Raw genomic sequence first — 18,567 nt, forward strand, 5'->3', positions numbered from 1 at the left:
AGTTGACAGATCGATTTATTACGGTAGGGGATATGGGTGCGCCAAAAGCATTAGGCCGTTGCGCAAACGTGTTCACTACACTATTAAAAGCTGTTAATCATGTCAATTCATGTTTATTATTGAAAATAAATAGACTAATCTAATGTTATCCCTTAACCAAATACATATTATACTAAAACAGTTGTTTATTCATCTAGAAATACAATTTTGTCTTCTTTCTGTCTGTTTGGAGATAAAAGTTCAGGATATAATTGATCATTACTCAAATCGATGTATTGAAATATTTCGTCGAACATACTATCATGGTCTGTCCCATCCAGCGAATCATCAAAAGTATGATTTTCTAATTGTTCTGAATCGTCATATTTGTTATTATCTGTTTTTGGATTATTCATATATTTGATATTATTTTTAGGTTCGTTTACTTCTTCAAGTTTAATTTCTTCCGGTTTTTCATGAAGTTCATAATGAGAGGTAGGAGCGTCACTTTCGTGTGATGTTACTGACCTAATCCAGTCTTCATTCTCATAAGAGGTGCTTGAAGCGTTTGTGTAGTTATTATACATTTTTTTATCTCGATTTAGGTCTTGAGTAGAATCGTAACCTTTATTTGTTTCTCCCATATCAATAGTTTCGTAGACGGGGTCTAAGATCTCTGCTAATTTTTCGGTAGCATTTATTGATATGATTTCAGCAACGTGTAGTTTAGGTAATACTACATCGTCCTTCGGGTCCTCGAAGTGCGAAGGGAGGTTGGTGCTATAGGTCATTCTCCTGGAGTTTGGGTTGAGGCTGGGTCGGGTGTAGGAATCCCCACGAACACGTGATACTACTGCATTTTCTGTTTTCTGGTAGGTTGCTTTTATCAACATGCGCACCTGGAAAATAAGTTACATTTCATTATTACATAAAAGCTGGCAAATAATGGGTTATTGCAAATTTTTGGACAGGCTCTTGTGTGTGTAGATATAGTAATCAGGCGCCGACTGAATGTGGGTAGGCTTAATTCTTCGTTCTCGAAATACATTCTATGCTGAACGGACGTGTTTCCTTGGTGCCTCCTCATCAGCCCATATCCTGGCCGGAAGGCATATTTAACAATTCTGTTATACGATACGAGACTTTTCTCAAAATATACGCAAAATCAAATTAAAAACATATGTTTTAAAGTTACCGAGTGTAATAAAAAGGCCCTTTTTCTGGCCTATGCTAGACTGGCTAATATATTGTACGAATATTCATCGCCCGTGTATTTTCTATACCACGCCGATGACAATGGTCTGACTTGATAGTACGGACTTACATCAAATCTTCAATTCCCAGTACGGCTACCACCAGTTATAACATTGACATATTCGCTCACGTCTACGTAAATAGGTAACTTTCTATACATCCCGCTTGCACTAATATGCGAGTACGAACTACGAAGGTGATGCATAGAAAGTAAGTTACATAGACGGGAGCGAATGTGGCAATGTCAAAACTGCATGGTGGTAGCGATACAGACCGGTGTTAAATGTGCGTTGCCGACCCTTTAAAACCTGATTTTTTTGATACCTCGTATTTTTCATAAGTCATTTTCATCCCAAATTAATTTTATTTGTTTTGCTATAAAATTACAACTTTAATTTTTCCTTATAAAAAAATTCATCACGATATATATGATTATCATTACTTTGTTTTTATTCAAAACGTCGCACTTACTGACGCGATGTCACATCTGTCACAAGTGATGATGATGACGCAATTTAACTACATTGCCTCTCCAAAATCAAAAATTAATTGCGCTCTCTTAAATTAAAATTATCTTTTAAAATCGTTTCATGACACTAAGAGGCGCCTCGGTTCAATTAGCAGTCGTATTGGCAATAGTCAACTAAACCTCGACAGGGACTTTTATTGAATTTATTTCTAAAATATAACCTCTTTATTGACATAGCAGTACAGCATTGCTACGATGAACCCCTGCAGGCCCTCGACGGCATAAGTGACGTAATAGTAGATCTGCTCGGCGGTGCAGTTGGTCGTGTTCGGCCGAAATGCGGTCAGGAGGAACTGGGAGCCGAATATCGGCATCAGGAAGAGCGTGGCTTTTGTTGTGCTTCTGTGAATTTACAAACAAGTTAGTAGGTATTTAACATTCGGAACCCTCAGCTTAGACTCCAGGCTTACGAGTTTAAATTACAAGAACAAAACTCAGATTTACGAGATAGCGTTTAAAAAACAGTAGTTTTGAATCAAAATTGTACAATAAAGTATAGTAAGTAAGTAGTTCTTTCTAAATACTTAGGAGTATGTGAGGAGTTGAAGACAACGTTACTTGAAAGTAGCAAACTTTTTGAGTCTTCAAAACTGTGTTGGCCTCAACACCTTTGGTATGTGTCTGGCACAGACCAATGTGGTGTGGTGATCTAAAATCGTAGGTTAAAAATCGTTCTCGAAAAGTAATGAAAAAATACGATGAATCATTCGATCAAGACCCTTATAGCCTAGAGCGAATTTCACCGACATTTTATTTTACTAATGCATTTAGTTAGAGAAAGGCACATATGCATTAACTTAGAGAATGGAATGACACATCAGACACGTGTATGTCTGTAGTAATGGTCTAGTAGTTCGCAACAATTAGACCGCTTTAATTTTACAGCAGACGTGTACTTCACGCGCTGTGTACAGTCAGCTGCAAAAATATGTATCGAGAGAATCGTCTCATAAATATGGTACTACGCTTTTGAGTAAAATGTGTACACCCATATTTTTACACTTGACTGTACACTACATCCTTAGAAAGCATTTTACTCACAGTTGATTGGCGTTCTCGCTGTTCCTTATTTTAGTAAGCAGCACTCTCAACACGTCAATAAACAGGGCTGTGTTTATTAGAAGCACGGCCAGACGCGGCGTGTCGAGGATCCATTGGATATGGTTCACTGTATACACAACCCAGCAAGAATGGTCGTCTAATAGCCCCATTACGATGGACCAGGCGATTACTGGGACTATGGCGATTACTGGAAATAAGAGGGTGAATTTGATTATGTCTAGGCAAACCCCAACCCCGAAATGGCTGATAAACGGCTGTTTCATACGTTTCAACAGAAGAACAGCTTATTTATTATTATTTCTTACACTTAAGTGACAATATTATATTTTGACCTGTCTGGCCTAGTGGGTAGTGACCCTGCTTATGAAGCCGATGTTCCCGGGTTCTAATCCTGGTAAGGGCATTTATTCGTGTGATGAGCACGGATATTTGTTCCTGAGTCATGGGTGTTTTCCATGTAAGTATTTATAAATATTTATTTATTATAAATATCATTGCCTAAGTACCCTCACTCAACACAAGCCTTATTGAGCTTACTGTGGGACTTAGTCAATTTGTGTAATAATGTCCTATAACATAACATTTATTTTTATTTTATTGTATTTTGTTTCATTTAATTTCACTTCTTTCCAATTTCAATTAATTTAGTTATTTTTAATTATTAATAATTTATTGGCATTCCTATTATAGTGTATAGTATTAACTATATATTTTAAGATATTTGTACGAACAATAATGATCTCAGTGGGTTTCTCAATAAAATTAAAATGAAAAAAAAAAATGCTACGTTCAGCAGTGGATACCGTACGAAAGACATGTGAAAGATCCCTAGATTGCTTACTCGCAGATTAAATTATTGAATTCCAATTTTGGATGTTTAATGATCATTAATCATTAAATACGTACCAGCTCCCGAAGCGTACAGCCACTTAACCTTCAGCTTCCTTCTGAAGGTTGTCACAATCATTCTATGTAGATACACCCCCTCGACCAGCATGCACACAAAAACTGCGTTAGCTGCGATCTTCTCTAGGATAGCGAGTAATCGACACCCCACGGCGTGAGTCGACATTACAGTTTCACCGGAGTTGGTTAATTCGTCGATGTAAATCTGGGAGGGGAAGTTGGATTGTTAGATTGTGCGATATGGCAAAACCATATGCGTGAGAAAGTAGTAAAAGTTGAAATAATTTAGAATAAAATTGCGAATAATTAAGAATCGATTTGATCCGTCATTAACAAAGAGTTAGTGGGCGATGTACATAGAAATGAAGTGTAGAAAAAAATCGTGCTTCAAATTTAACAGCTGTCGTTGTTTGGCCCCTTACATTTTACGGCAGTTACGCAGCAGTTACCGCATGGATTACTACCATAAAAAATAGCATATAGCATAATTTAGTTTGGCTTTTCATCTCAGTTGCACGATTTTTTCGTGCACCTTTAATAGGTACCTAATAATAAAAAAAGATAATATGCAATAAAACCTTAGCTTACAATATTTAAACGTAAAATTCTCAAACGACTTACCACACTTCTACTAATGATGACCAAAATATTCCTTATGACTATAGCAATCAGCAGATTCCTATGTAATGTCACTCTCGTCACTCTGAGCTTCTTGTAGAAGAAGAAGATGGCTACCGCCGGCAGGCACGATGCTATGGAGAAGGCTAACATGGCGATGTAGAAACGATATCGCCGGAGCAGGCGGGAGGTGATGCTGCAAGTGCTGTAGTCGGTTTGGAGCTCCCACGTTCCGTTTTGGTAGCACTCTTTGCTGCTGAAATCTGGAGAATAGTTTAGAAGGTAAGTGATATTTAATAGTGCTGATGTGCCGCCGGACAGTTTACAAAATTCCGAAATTTCCACATGGAAAAATTTCAGAAACTTGGCATATTTTTGTACGGGGGCGGGGATCAAAAGATTCCATTACCAAAATAAAATAATTCCCGAAATTGTTTAAAAGTTTTCCAACTTTTTGGAAACTTTCTGCAACTTGCACATGTGTAGTAGGTAAACGTACATTAAACGTACTCTCGATTAATGTTAGGGCTTTACCATTTTAAGATATTATGATGACTATTATGAGATACAAATTAGCAGCAATCACTCATCACAGCATCATTTTGGATTCGATTTGCTACATCTATAGTGTCAGGCGTTTTTAATGTGACTTAAACTTCGTTTGAGTTTTCATCATTCGTTACTTCGGTGGGATCGCTTTAATTAAACGATAAAGACAAGATAAACAAACAAAATGTGAGGGGACGGTCGTTACAGTAATCTTTGGAAGAGACATGTCGAGCTTGGCTAATAATTATAGGTATTGGGGTATATCATAGAGTCTCGCAATTTAGATAGAGGAGAATTGGAGATGTTAGGTTTTAAATTTTTGTGAGAGGTGAATAAAACAAATGATAGTAAAAAATGTTTGTAGGGTTGTACACTAATATTATTGTGTGGTAACTCTCAACGGCGTATCACCTAATGTCATCAAAATTTCAAATCGACATACTTAGAGAAAAAAAAAATTTAGGTTATGTATTACGTGGAAGATGGCAATCTTTAGTAGGCTATTATATAGAACATACGATGACACGTCGGTCCTTGGTTAGAGTAGGCAAATTCTGAGCAGACATCAACGGCTGTGGTGCCGCCGGGGGCCGAAACCCAGCAAGTCCAACCATCGAATGTAGGGCTGCATTCGTGTTCTTCATTCTCGGCATAGTCCTCAAGGATATCTGCAAATGCTAAAAATATAGGTGTGCACTGTTAAAGGTACGGGTTTATTTTGGCAACCATCACATAGCAATATCTGGACATATTTACATTGCCCTAACCAACTTCTTTTGTCTAAATTATTTTGCATAATGTCACTGAAATTGAATAACCATACTATTCAATTCCAAATTTAAATTGTACATATATGTATGTTGTATTTTTCACCATGTTGCAATGGATTAAGGTGAAGAAATAATAATAATAAATAAAGAAATAATAAATATTATAGGACATTATAACACAAATTGACTAAGTGCCGCAGTAACTCCCATGACTCAGGAACAAACATTTCACCATCAGCTTCATAGGTAGGGTCACTACTCACTAGGCCACACCGGTCGTCAAAGAAATGTAAACATATTTATGACCTCGACTCTAAAAATGCATGACCTCTTTATGAATGAATTCATTGATAACGAGTCCATGCAATTTTGCAGGTCGCTTCACAAATCATTGGATTCCGCTGTGCAGGCACAGGCCTGGGGAGATATGATATAAAATCCTTTTGAATGAAATCAACACCTCTTAAGGTGTTTATAAGAATAACGATTTATCATATGTACACCATGACAAATTTTGCATAACTTTCTTCTGCTGACTTGTTGACAACTTGACAGTGAGGACCTGTAAGATAACTCTTTCTAGAAGTCTTCGGACCTGTATATTGACACGCGAAGCATCTCTCCAAGAATCTCTGACCGGTGAGATAAGACTTTCTAGAGCTCTTCAGAGCAGATGCCCTTCAGAAGAGATCTTCTGGCGCCCATGAACACGTATGAGCCGAACACTATCAAGAAGCATTTTTAAGTGTTTAAAAGACTTAGCGCCACTTGCACCATCCCACTAACCCGGTACTCCCGGTTAAACCGTTAACTCAGTGGCAAATGGTGCTGGTAAACATGGTAGCTCCAGGTTAACCGGCTAACCTCGGGTTAGTGGGATGGTGCAAGTGGTACACGTTTACTGACCTATAAGGTAGCTCTTCCTAGCGCTCTCCGGGGCCATATACTGGTTACAACACGCGGCAGCCTCTTCGAAGCATTTCTCCCAGCGCCCATGGGCAGACGGAATGAGCGCGCTCTTCACAGCCGTCACCACCTCTTCTAAACCTGGATCGAATGGGTAGCAGGCGTATGTACCGTCTTCTTTAAGCTAATTGAACGAAAAGATACACCTTGGGTTATCAACTTGAAGAATTCATCTGACGATCTGACCTGGAACTGAGAGTACTGGACGGCATTTTATATTAGCAAAATCCTAAGACATGTCCCTTGTCCCTGTTCTAATTTCCTGGCTTTACGCCCCCATCTTAAGATTGTTTACACAACTGCGATACTGATATTAAGCCCGCTCCACACCTAATGTGCAAATATCTCGAGCAGTTGTGAAATGAAAACGTCCCTTTGTTTCTTGATTTTTGTTTTGTCGTGCGAGTGCGACATAGAGGGCCCGGAATTCACAATTCACCGTGAAGAAAATTTCTAAAAGCGCGATTATAGACCATTGGTAGTTTTTGCTAACGATTTTCTGAGTGTACAACTGTCCTAGTAATGTATAATTTTGCGCTATCGTTTTTGCGATCATATGAAGAAACGCACGAGATTTAATTAAGTATATCAATTACACAATTTAGAGCGTGTAAAGACTGCGTACTGTGACCCTGTATCACGATAAATCGCCAGTAAACATCGTGATAGGTACTAATTGCATATGTTATGTATATGGTTATATCTATACCAAACTGAAACCTCTAGTGATTTACAGAATTCCACTTAGATAAAAACCTATAAAAAACAGTCGGTTTACATTCTTGGGTATTTATTTTGCCGCGCGCGACCGTCAGGCTTTTCAGTATAGGTACGTCTCTTATCTGAGACAAGTATACTGAATGGCCAGTTGTCTCAAAGCGTAAGGTTTTGGAGTTCTAGCAGTTCTAGCACACAATATGTCAAAAAACAATGAAATTTAAACAATATCGTTTTTTTAGTTACTAATAAATTCAGAATGTGTTAGTGTTTTTAGCTTGTATTATGTATGTTCCGAAAGCTCAATAGGCGGGTCCACAGCCACACTAAACGAGCATACGCGCGAGGCAATTCCCTCACGCACAAAACGGCTAGTGTAGACCTCTGTGTGGACCCGCCTAATAACTAAAGATTGAACTAATAACTCGAGAAAATCAAGTCATTGCCTGTGGTTTACGTTTGGGATGCAATTTTATACAGACGGGAAGAGTTTTGCTACTGAGGGGATTTGAAACCAATTGTTTCAACTCTCCTATATGTAAGATATTAAGGTAAAGATGTGTAATCTGGGGGCACGGTAGTGCCCCCGCCAACACGAGCCAATCAAGCGAAGCACAAGGACACTACCTACCTTTTCTCGAAGCGTTTTTTGAACCCTCATAACTTGGTTTTGGATTATATCAGATAAACAAAATTATCGGGATATGATGTCAGTAGTAATTTTATTAAACATATAACGTTTCAATTTCATAGCTCATAAAAATAAATATAAGTATAAACTTTAGATTTTATTAATATCTAAAAACACTGGTTTCGTCACTCTTTCACTCACTGATGATCATCAAAATTCTAGGGTACTTCCTCAAGTTCTATAAAGCTGAAATTTGGCATTTCAGTTAGTATTAGTAAACAAACAACAAAAAAATTCTAAAACTTGGAACCTTAAACTAGGGGATGAAAGTTTGTATGAGACTTCCACAAATTTTGACACTAGAGGTCTGAAAATGTATATACGGACTCATATTTCACAAAATAAGCAGGACTTACAATCTCCAAACACGGTGCCCTCAAATTCCCATAAAGACACGCACTGTTCAAATTGAGAGAATTGGCGCCGTCGACGTAAAGGAAGTCCGGCGTGTAGAGCAAGCAGCCACGACCCGACACCCACTTATAGATCTGCTCGTGGTAGTCCACGTTGCGGTAGTTGCAGCTCCGGTTGGACTCTGGAGGCGCTGTGTCGGGCGGTTCCTACAATCAAAGACACTATTTTACTCAATTGCTAGAATCGTGGAGCTCACAGCTCAACCAAGCTGAAATGAGACCTGAATTGTCATTTCTCCTGTCTTTTCAGGGCTGTAATTCAAAAAATAATAGATAAGTTTTTGGTAAAAATAAAATTTTCGGTACAATATTTTATCGCTGACTGTTCATTCCACATGCAACTAATACTCATCGAGACAATTCTAACAACCCCAAACACAATTATTTTGTGTTGTTTTATCACAGAGTTCCCATGGCCACCTCCTGTCTCCGTCATCATAATATTGCATTGTCATCCGATTTACATATGTAAGCAAAATTTCAGCTCTATCGGAAACCGAGAAGAAAGTCAAATTTAGCTTCCAAGATTTGACCCAACCTAACATACACGTAGGTACTTAAATAAAAGCTTATAAAATAGACTGTGTCCAGTCTCTGAACTGAAGTTTTTGTATGACAAATTGCATCAAACAAGTTCAGTAGTGTAGCTACGAAAAGGTAAGGGCGGATGGAGTAAGAACTTTCGTGATGGAATGTACGAAGGGAAAAGTCATTAGTACCTACTTTCAATGTCAATTTGCTATCGGACTACCGATAATAGAAATTATCAGATCAATTTCATTCCAAGATAACCGGCATCTATAGGATTTATAGACTAAGGACAAAGACTATATAGCTAATTATATATAATAAAAAAATAATATATATATATATATATATATATACATATAATTAAAAATACTCTACCTCACAAACGTAAAAGTCATCACTTGAAGGTCTAAATGCATCTCGCCCATTGCGTTGCTGGTTCCACGCGCCAAAATTATCCTCTGCAGGGTTCAGTGAATTGTTGTAATATTTATCGCCCTGAAACAGTGCACCAACCCTAAATAAACTACTTACATATATAAATTCGCCGTTCGTCGGTTGTTAATGCTAGCAAGAAATTGCATAATGTTATGAAACAAGTTAGGTCTTTGTAACAAGAAAATATGAAAATAGAGAGACTTTCCTAGAATATATTATTATCCTTGCCTTATTAGTCCAAGGGATATTCTGTACTAAAAATTAGTAGGTAGAGTAGATGCTTCAACCTTAGCATCTTGGTACATTGACGTCAACCTTTTGGTAGGCATGCCTGTTTTGTTTTCTGTTTAGGTTTCATTTCAATCTGACATTAATATGGTGCTCCTAATACAATTTATTAGGTTATGGGCTCAGAAAGCCAAAAGTTGTCGCAGACTAACATTCTTGATTTAAGCACTGTTTAACTAAGTAAAAATACATTACCAAACATTGAAATAATAGACAAAAGCTCTCTTTGCCTCCTTGGGTATCCTATCTTTGAAGAATCCTATTCAAATTTCATTTCAGACACTACTTCTAAATTCCAAAATTACAAAAGTCGTCGTCTCGGAATTAGTGCGCATTTCGCTTTATCTATTATTAAATTCTGCATCTTTGTACTTCGCTGCCGCCCTTTCTTTAAATTTCAAAATTTGCTAACATCTCTGGACGACATCAAAAATAATTTGGAATCCACATTGAACTTGCAGCTTAGTGAAGAGTTCTGGACCCAGGCAACCCTTCTCTTTAGCCAGAATCGCCACGTTGGGATAGGGATCCGCAAAATTTCTAGTGTTTCTTTCTACCCCATCGTTTTTATCTTCCGTTCATAGCTCAGAAATTCTCTTAGGCAAAATCCTAAGGGCCTGCCCTCCAAACTATGAGATTACTGGCTTAACGAAGGCTTAAGGATTTTCCCAAAAATCTAAATTCGCAAAGGACCTGGGACGACATTCAATGTAAAGTAATTTACGACGCTCTTTTAAACCGCAGCACAGGGTCAGCATGCGCCGGACTGCTAGCAGCAGGTTCCAGGGAGTCCGGCGCCTGGCTGCACGCTTTCCATCGGTACATACCGGTACCTTCCTGGAACCGCACACTCTGTGCGTTGCTATCTGCCTGCGACTCGGCGTTCAGGTTTACGCTTCATATAGGTGCCCTTGCGGCACTGACGTCGACATCCTCGGACACCACGGACTCTCCTGCCAAAGGAGCGCCGGCCGCTACTCAAGACACGCCGCGCTCAACGACATTCTCCGCCGGTCTCTTGCCAGCGTCAACGTGCCAGCTCTTCTTGAGCGCCCCAGCATTAGATACGATGGTAAGAAACCGGATGGAATGACACTAATTCCACTGAAGATGGGACGGGTGCTGGTGTGGGCCGCCACCTGTGTAGACACCCTAGCCCCGTATTATCTCCACGGCACCTTTGCTAAGGCTGGCGTGGCGGCAGAGGCGGCCAAAAAATTTAAAAAGACTAAATTAAGGGGGTAGGGAATAAAGAGGGCAGCTTCCTCGCTCAAAGAATTAGTCTTGCTCAGGTCTTGCTATACAGCGAGGAAATGCTGCCTAGACGCTGGCAGCATTTCAACGCTGTACTTAAAGCAAAACCCGAGGGCACCACGCCGCAGGGTGATAGTTTATAGTATTTTATTTTTAGTTCTAGGATTTCAGTTTTGTACTCGTAGTTTAGTTATTTATAAAAATTGGGTAATGTAAATTAATAACTACAATATATATCATATAATATTTTGAAAAAAAAAAATACTTAAGCTTGAACACGACTTTTTGTCAAAAGTAGGTGCCGTAAAACCACCCAACTATAGTCCTATACTGCAACTATATGGTCCACAAGTTCAAAAGGAAATTAAATATTAATAATACCAATGTTCCTTTTGGTTTACTCCGAGTTTTTTCATCCATTTATAAACATACTTTGCCTTAGAACTACAACTACTACTTTTGATTGTGATTTTTTGATTTTGAATAATATTATTACGAACATAATAAAACCGTTTTTGTATGGAATACAGAAATTACGTCAAAATATGTGACCGAAACCCGGTTTCGGTCACTCCATTTTCTATACCTTTAATGAAACGTTGCCAACTACATAAATGAAGGGTTTTTGTTAAATGTGTCGACCAAAGTATACTTCGACTCTTAGATGTTTGTTATGTTAGTTAAGTATATAAGTAATTATTTATCTACTATACGTACAAAATTATGCACTTAATCTTTAAGCACTTATAATTTATATACAGTACAAGCCTTACTCAGTTGGGGACTAGAGTATTTTTAAAACATGCTGAGTACGCACCTCCATATAATTTATAATCTTAAAATGCCAAATCTCGCAAAATTGTATTTAGATGACATCTGTTCTTTTCCGATTACCCTTTCTGTTTGAAAAACACTATAAGTAACAATTTGACTTGACAAGTGAGTGTCATGGCCGGCATAAATCTATCATGGTAACCATATTACACTATCCTGTAGTTGTCGTTTTCGAATTTACGTTTTAAGGTATAGTAATAATACTATTAATACACATCTTAAGACGATAATGTTATTCTATTAAAACGGAATACCAAATGTTGTTTATACCTGAAGTATTGCCATTTCAAAACGAACATTTCTACCTCAAAATAGTTTAAATTCAATATTAATTTATGGGACTACTTTTATAATAAGTCTAATTATTTGAACTTTGCATTTAAATGTTGTATTTCAAATTAGTATTAAATTATTTATTTACGTGCATTCTTTAGCAAACAATATAGTTACTATTTATGGAACGTTTCATTTTACTGGCAACACAGTGGTAGATTTGATGGAATTTAATTATGAATCAGGTATGGAGTGTGGAATTAAGAGGAGTGCATCTCTTATGGTAGAACTGTTGCAAAAGTGTCCAGCTGTCAGCTATAAATAATAGTTCCAAATCTCTCCAGAGTAGCGTTAGAGTAACTAAGAACCTAGGCGTTATTGACGGAGTGAATTGCGCTGTCTATGATTTGTTTTTTTTTTGTTCAAGTACTCTAGGTATTGTAGCGGCACCTATTTAAAAAAAATTGATGACACTTTTTGGTACAAGGAGATTTTTTTTACTTACCTCCACCTTCCGTAGAATGAGGGTATAGTAAAAGTCATACGTGAACGAAAACATTAGAGTTTATTTGTGGGCCAAGTGGGGAGCTTTGGGCTTTAGCGTTATACTTAGTTGGGTATCTGACATGGCTATTTATTGGGTACAAATAACCATGTCAGATAAACGTCAGTCCATATAATACATACAGGATGTTTATTTAGTCACTATTTAGTGAATATATAGGTCGTACTGAGTAATTTTTACTATGGGACCAACTCGCAAATCGCGAAAAAAAAATTGCTGTGGTCACAATATTTTCTTTGACAATCCACCTCTATTTAAAATTCTTATAGATACAGGTGCGCTCTCCTGTGTATTGTGCAATTGGCAATTTTAACAACCATTGTTTTCTAATAGGTATAACCTTAGAATTTCACTCTCTCTCTCTTCAACCCTTAGTTTTGATAGACGTCATTTTAGTTAGCATATTATGATGGGACTAAATCCTGTAGGCTCGTGAAAAAGCGGATGTGGGTACCTATGTAGATCTGATGGGACTAAATCCTGTAGGCTCGTGAAAAAGCGGATGTGGGTACCTATGTAGATCTTGGACTAAGGTTTACTTCTCGGGTTTACTGTTCGGCGATTCTTCAAAAATGTTTAGTCTATGGGCCTGTTCCGTAAACTGTCGAATCCTGTCCCTGTCTGTGTTGATTCAAATATAACTAATGTTTTAGATACAATACCTGTACTAGCCGTATACATAAAAAATTTAATTTGTAAATATTTGTATTTCCTACCTTTGTCACAGCCAAAACAGTAATAAAGCAGAACAACCCCACTTTATCAAGTCCACACATTTTTCACGTCAGCACTATTCACACATATATCACACATAATGGAATATTATATACCAAATAGTCTCGAACACTTTACGAGGAGTTTAATTGCACTGTCCACTTGTTTGCGGGCGCAGTGCATTTGAGATCACAATAGATGCACAATGCATTCCGTACAGGTCAAAATCATAACAGCTTTTGTTGGTGATTTACTGTTCGTATATCTTCTGACGTCTGAGACGTATTGTTATTCGGTGTGTTTACAAATTATCTATAGCTACAATCAATTGTTATCTAGAGATTAATTGGGCGTTTATCTGCAGAAATATATAAGGCAGACCGTGATTGCAGCAACGAAAACGATTTTAAAGCTATGATTTAGCAGAGATTTTTATTTAATCAAACTTAAAATGGACTCTCTCTCTCTCTCCCTCATCTCAACGTTTATCCCGGTTGCTTCTGCAGCTACTGTTGGAAATTGAATATTGCCTTGAGTATTTGGAGTTAAATTAATGTATTATTTGAACTGGAGTTTTATTAATTATTTTCGATCAATCCAACTCCTTGTCTTCATTGCTAAAGGTTCTGTTTGAAGTTTTTTAGTAACATTATTACCAGTCCTTTCTACCCCATCCTTAGCGGCCGTAACTATCAGGCCAGCAAGAGAATCAACATTAATCGGCTAGGAGACGCGTCACGTGATAGCTTGCCATCTACTTTTCCAATCACCACTAGCTTTAAAGATCCTCTTTGTTCTCTGAAATGAGCAGTAGGTATCGATTCATTTCATAATATTTTGTACATGACTTCTTAAAAACTCGCGACCCCTCCTTTAAAAGTTGAATGCCATATACTTAGTACCTATCAAATAAGGAAAAAGGAATTCATAATAACCTTGTATTTATATCAAATATCAAACATTTATTCAGCAAATAGGCCACAGGGGCACTTTTACATGTCCATTTTTACAAACAATAAAAATTACAAATATGGAATCGATGAAATAATAAATACTTTATTAGAGATGTATAGTGTCTCTAAATATCAAATTACACAAAAAAAATAAAACCAACAATACGAAAATTCTTTAGAGATGTATAAGTCTCTAAGTGTCAGAGATAAAATATAAAAAAAAAGATATTAAATTATCCTTAGAGAAGTAGAGGGTCTCCAAGGCTTGAATATTGGCAAGGCTATTTATTTATTTCCAGATCGAAATTTGTAAACTATAAAGATAAGAGCAGTTGTCCACGTTCCACGATGACTATTCCTTACTTATCATCAGGTAAGGTTACTAGGTCAACATATTAGCTCATTAAATTATTGAAAAGCAAAAGATCACGCTGTAAAGGCATGAACATAACCATGACTATGCAATATATACAATGGTACATCATTATACTATAGAGTATTACTTATATATACATATACCTACAGGGGTTTTATCAATATGAACAGCATCTTGCATGTATTCACACAAGTCACGGCCCTAACCCGTGACAACAGGAAATGATATAATTTAAATTCATATGTCATCAATTATCGTCTCGTAAAATCTTCGTTTTTTGGGTTCCGTAGCCAAATGGCAAAAAATCTAGTAAGTAGTTTTTTTTAATACGTCATAAAATTAAAAAAAAAATTTTCATCAAACCCATACGTGTGGGGTATCTATGGATAGGTCTTCAAAAATGATATGTAGGTAGGTTTCTAATATCATTTTTTTCTAAACTGAATAGTTTGCGCGAGAGACACTCCTAAAGTGAAAAAATGTGTCCCCCCCCCCCCCCTGTAACTTCTAAAATAACAGAATGAAAAATCTAACAAATATATATGATATACATTACCATGCAAACTTCCACCGAAAATTGGTTTGAACGAGATCTAGTGAGTAGTTTTTTTTTAATGCGTCATAAAATTAAAAAAAAATTAAAAAAAATAACAGAATGATAAAACTAAAAAAATATATGATATACATTACCATGCAAACTTCCACCGAAAATTGGTTTGAATGAGATCTAGTAAGTAGTTTTTTTAATACGTCATAAATGGTACGGAACCCTTCATGGACGAGTCCGACTCGCACTTGGCCGCTTTTTATACTGTTCGGATAGGTTTACACAGCGTAAATTTTTCCCGTATACCGTATACGGGATTTTATCGAATACCGTAGTGACAGAAAAAATGTATAGAGCTTTGTGTGAAGCTAGCCTTCTACATTCCCCTAAGTTTCTTGAGTTAGTGGTAGTGGTAGGTAACTTAACCAGCTCTCATTGGAAGTCGGTCCTCTAGCACGACACCTGCCTGGAGAGATCTTCCTATTCTATTTCCTATTCCCTCCCCTTACCACTAATCATAAGAATATGTTATCACTTATCTCAATAACACTTACCTAAATAAAATATCTGCTGAACCATGATTTATTTTTAAATATTGAATTGTAAACAGTCTTATTTCTAGTACTGTCATTCTGATAATATTAAGGAAAACGTAGCTTTTTACTGCGTAGGTACAATTAGATTCGTAAGATATTTTATTATGTACCTTCTAAGTACTTTATTACTACTAGTTTTATTATGTATCTAGTAAGTACGCACCTAATACACATACCCCCCGTTAGGGAAGTACAATCTAAGCCCAAAATCGATCAGTAGGAAGAGCGCTACCACTACCATAGGTAACTTAAGTTATCGTCATACGTTCATTTATTACATAAGACGATTGTTTTTATTTTTAAAGTTGCACGAGTGGCAAAGCAGTTGTTAAAGTTTGGAACAGAAATAAACTAACACACATTTACTGTAAATTTATAGAGTGGTTAATGGACATTTCTATTTTAAGTTGTACCCAGGTTGATTTAAGGAGTTGAAAATATTATTTCGTTGTTTTGCGAACATTACACCAAATTCTAAAAGTTTTATTTATATTCCGTTTCTATTACGTAATTCGTTTTTTGTCAAATACCGATTTTCTGTAATTTTTGTCAGTATTCACTAAACTGCCAGTAACTCTAAAACTGGAATCGACAAAGTGGGACCTTTTACTAATGCCACATATAGGTCAAATCAAAATGATTAAGTTACTGATTCTAAAGTGGAAACCACGTTTAACGACTCACTTGCTTTTGATGACCATATAAGTAAAAAAGAGCTCGGATGAGGAAAACCGTATTTTTATCAAGGAGGAAAATGAAGGAGAGTGTAAACAGTAGACCGTCTCTAAATTGATTAATTTAATTATGAACCAACTGTTCTTACTCTTACTCGTACTTCAGACTTTATACTTTAAATTTGAATCACGCAGCTCGTGCTGCTATAATAGGGCAATACCTGATAGGTTTCTAAGATACAAGAAACAATTGAACTTCAAGACTGACCCCATTATATATAAAGAAATAAATGATGTCATGTATTTCTTAGACGATAAAATCATTTACGCATTCAGCCGTTATTTATGCGGCTAAGTACCTTAGTATATGTATATCCGATTACAGAGCGAAAGTTTGTTATTGGACTCAGGGGAAACACGGGCTGATCTATGACCAGACTAGATAATTACGCAGCATATTGATCTGTTTCAATAACAAGAAGCAAAGATAAAGATAAAGATATTTTATTATTCAAGTAGGCATATTACAATGCGCTTATGAACGTCAAATAAAGCTACACCGGCTCTAACCCTACACCTCTGACCCGAGAAGATTTAAATCAAATATTATTCTCATGTATAACTGAGGCCCATTTAAGTATAAATTACTTTACTTATATTATAATATAATCGCTCATTTTTAAGTTGCTTTACTAATTAAAATATGTCATGTCATATACATACAGTACAGTAGTAGTACAGTAGTATAGTACAGTGTGTAAATCTAATAGGGGCGAATATTTAAACGGTGGTTAGCAATGTTAGCATAGGACCTAACTAATTGGCATTAAGTCCGCCATTTGTACATTTTTCTTTGTTTGTGCAATAAAGTTTAAATAAATAATAAATATATTTAAATAAAATTTGCTTAAAAATAATTCGGCCCGCAATGTAAAGCAACACACAAGTTACGAGATTCGAGTTTTTTAAAGTATCTGTCAACGCTTGTTGGAAGTACATAGCTGCTCTGCTCGGTAACTTTTCAAAAAATAATTATCATAATTAAGGGGAACTTAAAAAACTTCTTCATTAATGATTACACGGATACATTCTATATAGTAAACACCCCTATAATGTAACAGGCACCAGTAATGGGATGGTATAGACAAATCCTGTAAAACAAGTATTTACCATCAGTTTTTATACGCTATCAACATTTTACCATAAACAAGAGCCAAAGCCAAAGCTGCTTAAGTTTAATTTTTCATTAGTATTTGTTAGTTTGAAAATAATTGACGCCATGCATCCCATGACTGGAGCAAAAAACCATAGTTTTAATCGGCTAATAATATTGAAACCAATTGCAGTAGGTTTCATTAAATACATAGAAAACATAAAGGACGAATTGGACATTCAACAAACTTTTATAAAGCGGTAGAAAGCATAAAGCGGTAGAAATTTTTACAGATATCGGTGGAATATCAAAAAAACTCAATTTTTTCTCAAGTTTACCGAAGAAAAAATATGAAATTTTTAACATATTATTAACATTACTATAAATTTTACAGAAAAAATATAATTAGACCTCTTTTTTATTTTATTATATTAACAAAAAACCTTTCCGAATTTAGTTTGCAATTTTCCCACCTTTACGTTTATTACACTTGAAATTTCTATGAGACTACATTAAAGACACCTTTTTTTGTCAAATAAAACAACAATTTTTGAAATCGGTAGAGAATTGTCCTCGAAAAACCAACATACGTGCATTACGGCGAGCAAATTAGTTGGACAATTTGCCGATAGCTGGCGCTGTACACAATTATAGTTTGTATAGTATAGGCACTTCTGACCAAGAGTCTTTCGCCTTTATAGTTACCCAGTACCCAGTACCCACCAGATAAGTAAAAGTTCGTACGGAACTCTCGGTGCGCGAGTAAAACGAACTCACACTTGACAGGTTTTTTTTAACTGCTTGATCACTTTTCTGGGTTTTTGATATTATAGGCTACAAAAATTTAGTACTCACTTTACCTATTGTCCCAAGCTTCAACCGTTTAAGGGGTAAAATTTTGCAAAATCACTACTTATTGC

General features: G+C 36.4%; 1 protein-coding gene across 2 annotated transcripts; it reads right to left on the reverse strand.

Moving 5' to 3' along the window:
- Positions 1 to 97: 97 nt before the first annotated feature.
- Positions 98 to 14,202, reverse strand: LOC133520686 (parathyroid hormone/parathyroid hormone-related peptide receptor-like). 2 transcript variants are annotated; one of them, XM_061855293.1, is made up of 10 exons: positions 13,351 to 14,202; positions 9,361 to 9,480; positions 8,398 to 8,601; positions 6,574 to 6,757; positions 5,416 to 5,565; positions 4,352 to 4,611; positions 3,731 to 3,935; positions 2,804 to 3,011; positions 1,924 to 2,104; positions 98 to 878 (listed from the first exon to the last, which is right to left on the reverse strand). In XM_061855293.1, the coding sequence occupies exons 1-10, from the start codon at positions 13,408 to 13,410 to the stop codon at positions 186 to 188; spliced, it is 2,265 nt and encodes a 754-aa protein (XP_061711277.1). In that variant the 5' UTR covers positions 13,411 to 14,202; the 3' UTR covers positions 98 to 185. The 2 variants fall into 2 exon arrangements, with proteins under 2 accessions (XP_061711277.1, XP_061711276.1); XM_061855292.1 differs by having other exon boundaries at positions 5,416 to 5,574.
- Positions 14,203 to 18,567: the final 4,365 nt, after the last annotated feature.

This window comes from Cydia pomonella, chromosome 8, assembly GCF_033807575.1.
Source record: "Cydia pomonella isolate Wapato2018A chromosome 8, ilCydPomo1, whole genome shotgun sequence".
In the NCBI taxonomy this organism is placed as follows: domain Eukaryota; kingdom Metazoa; phylum Arthropoda; class Insecta; order Lepidoptera; family Tortricidae; genus Cydia; species Cydia pomonella.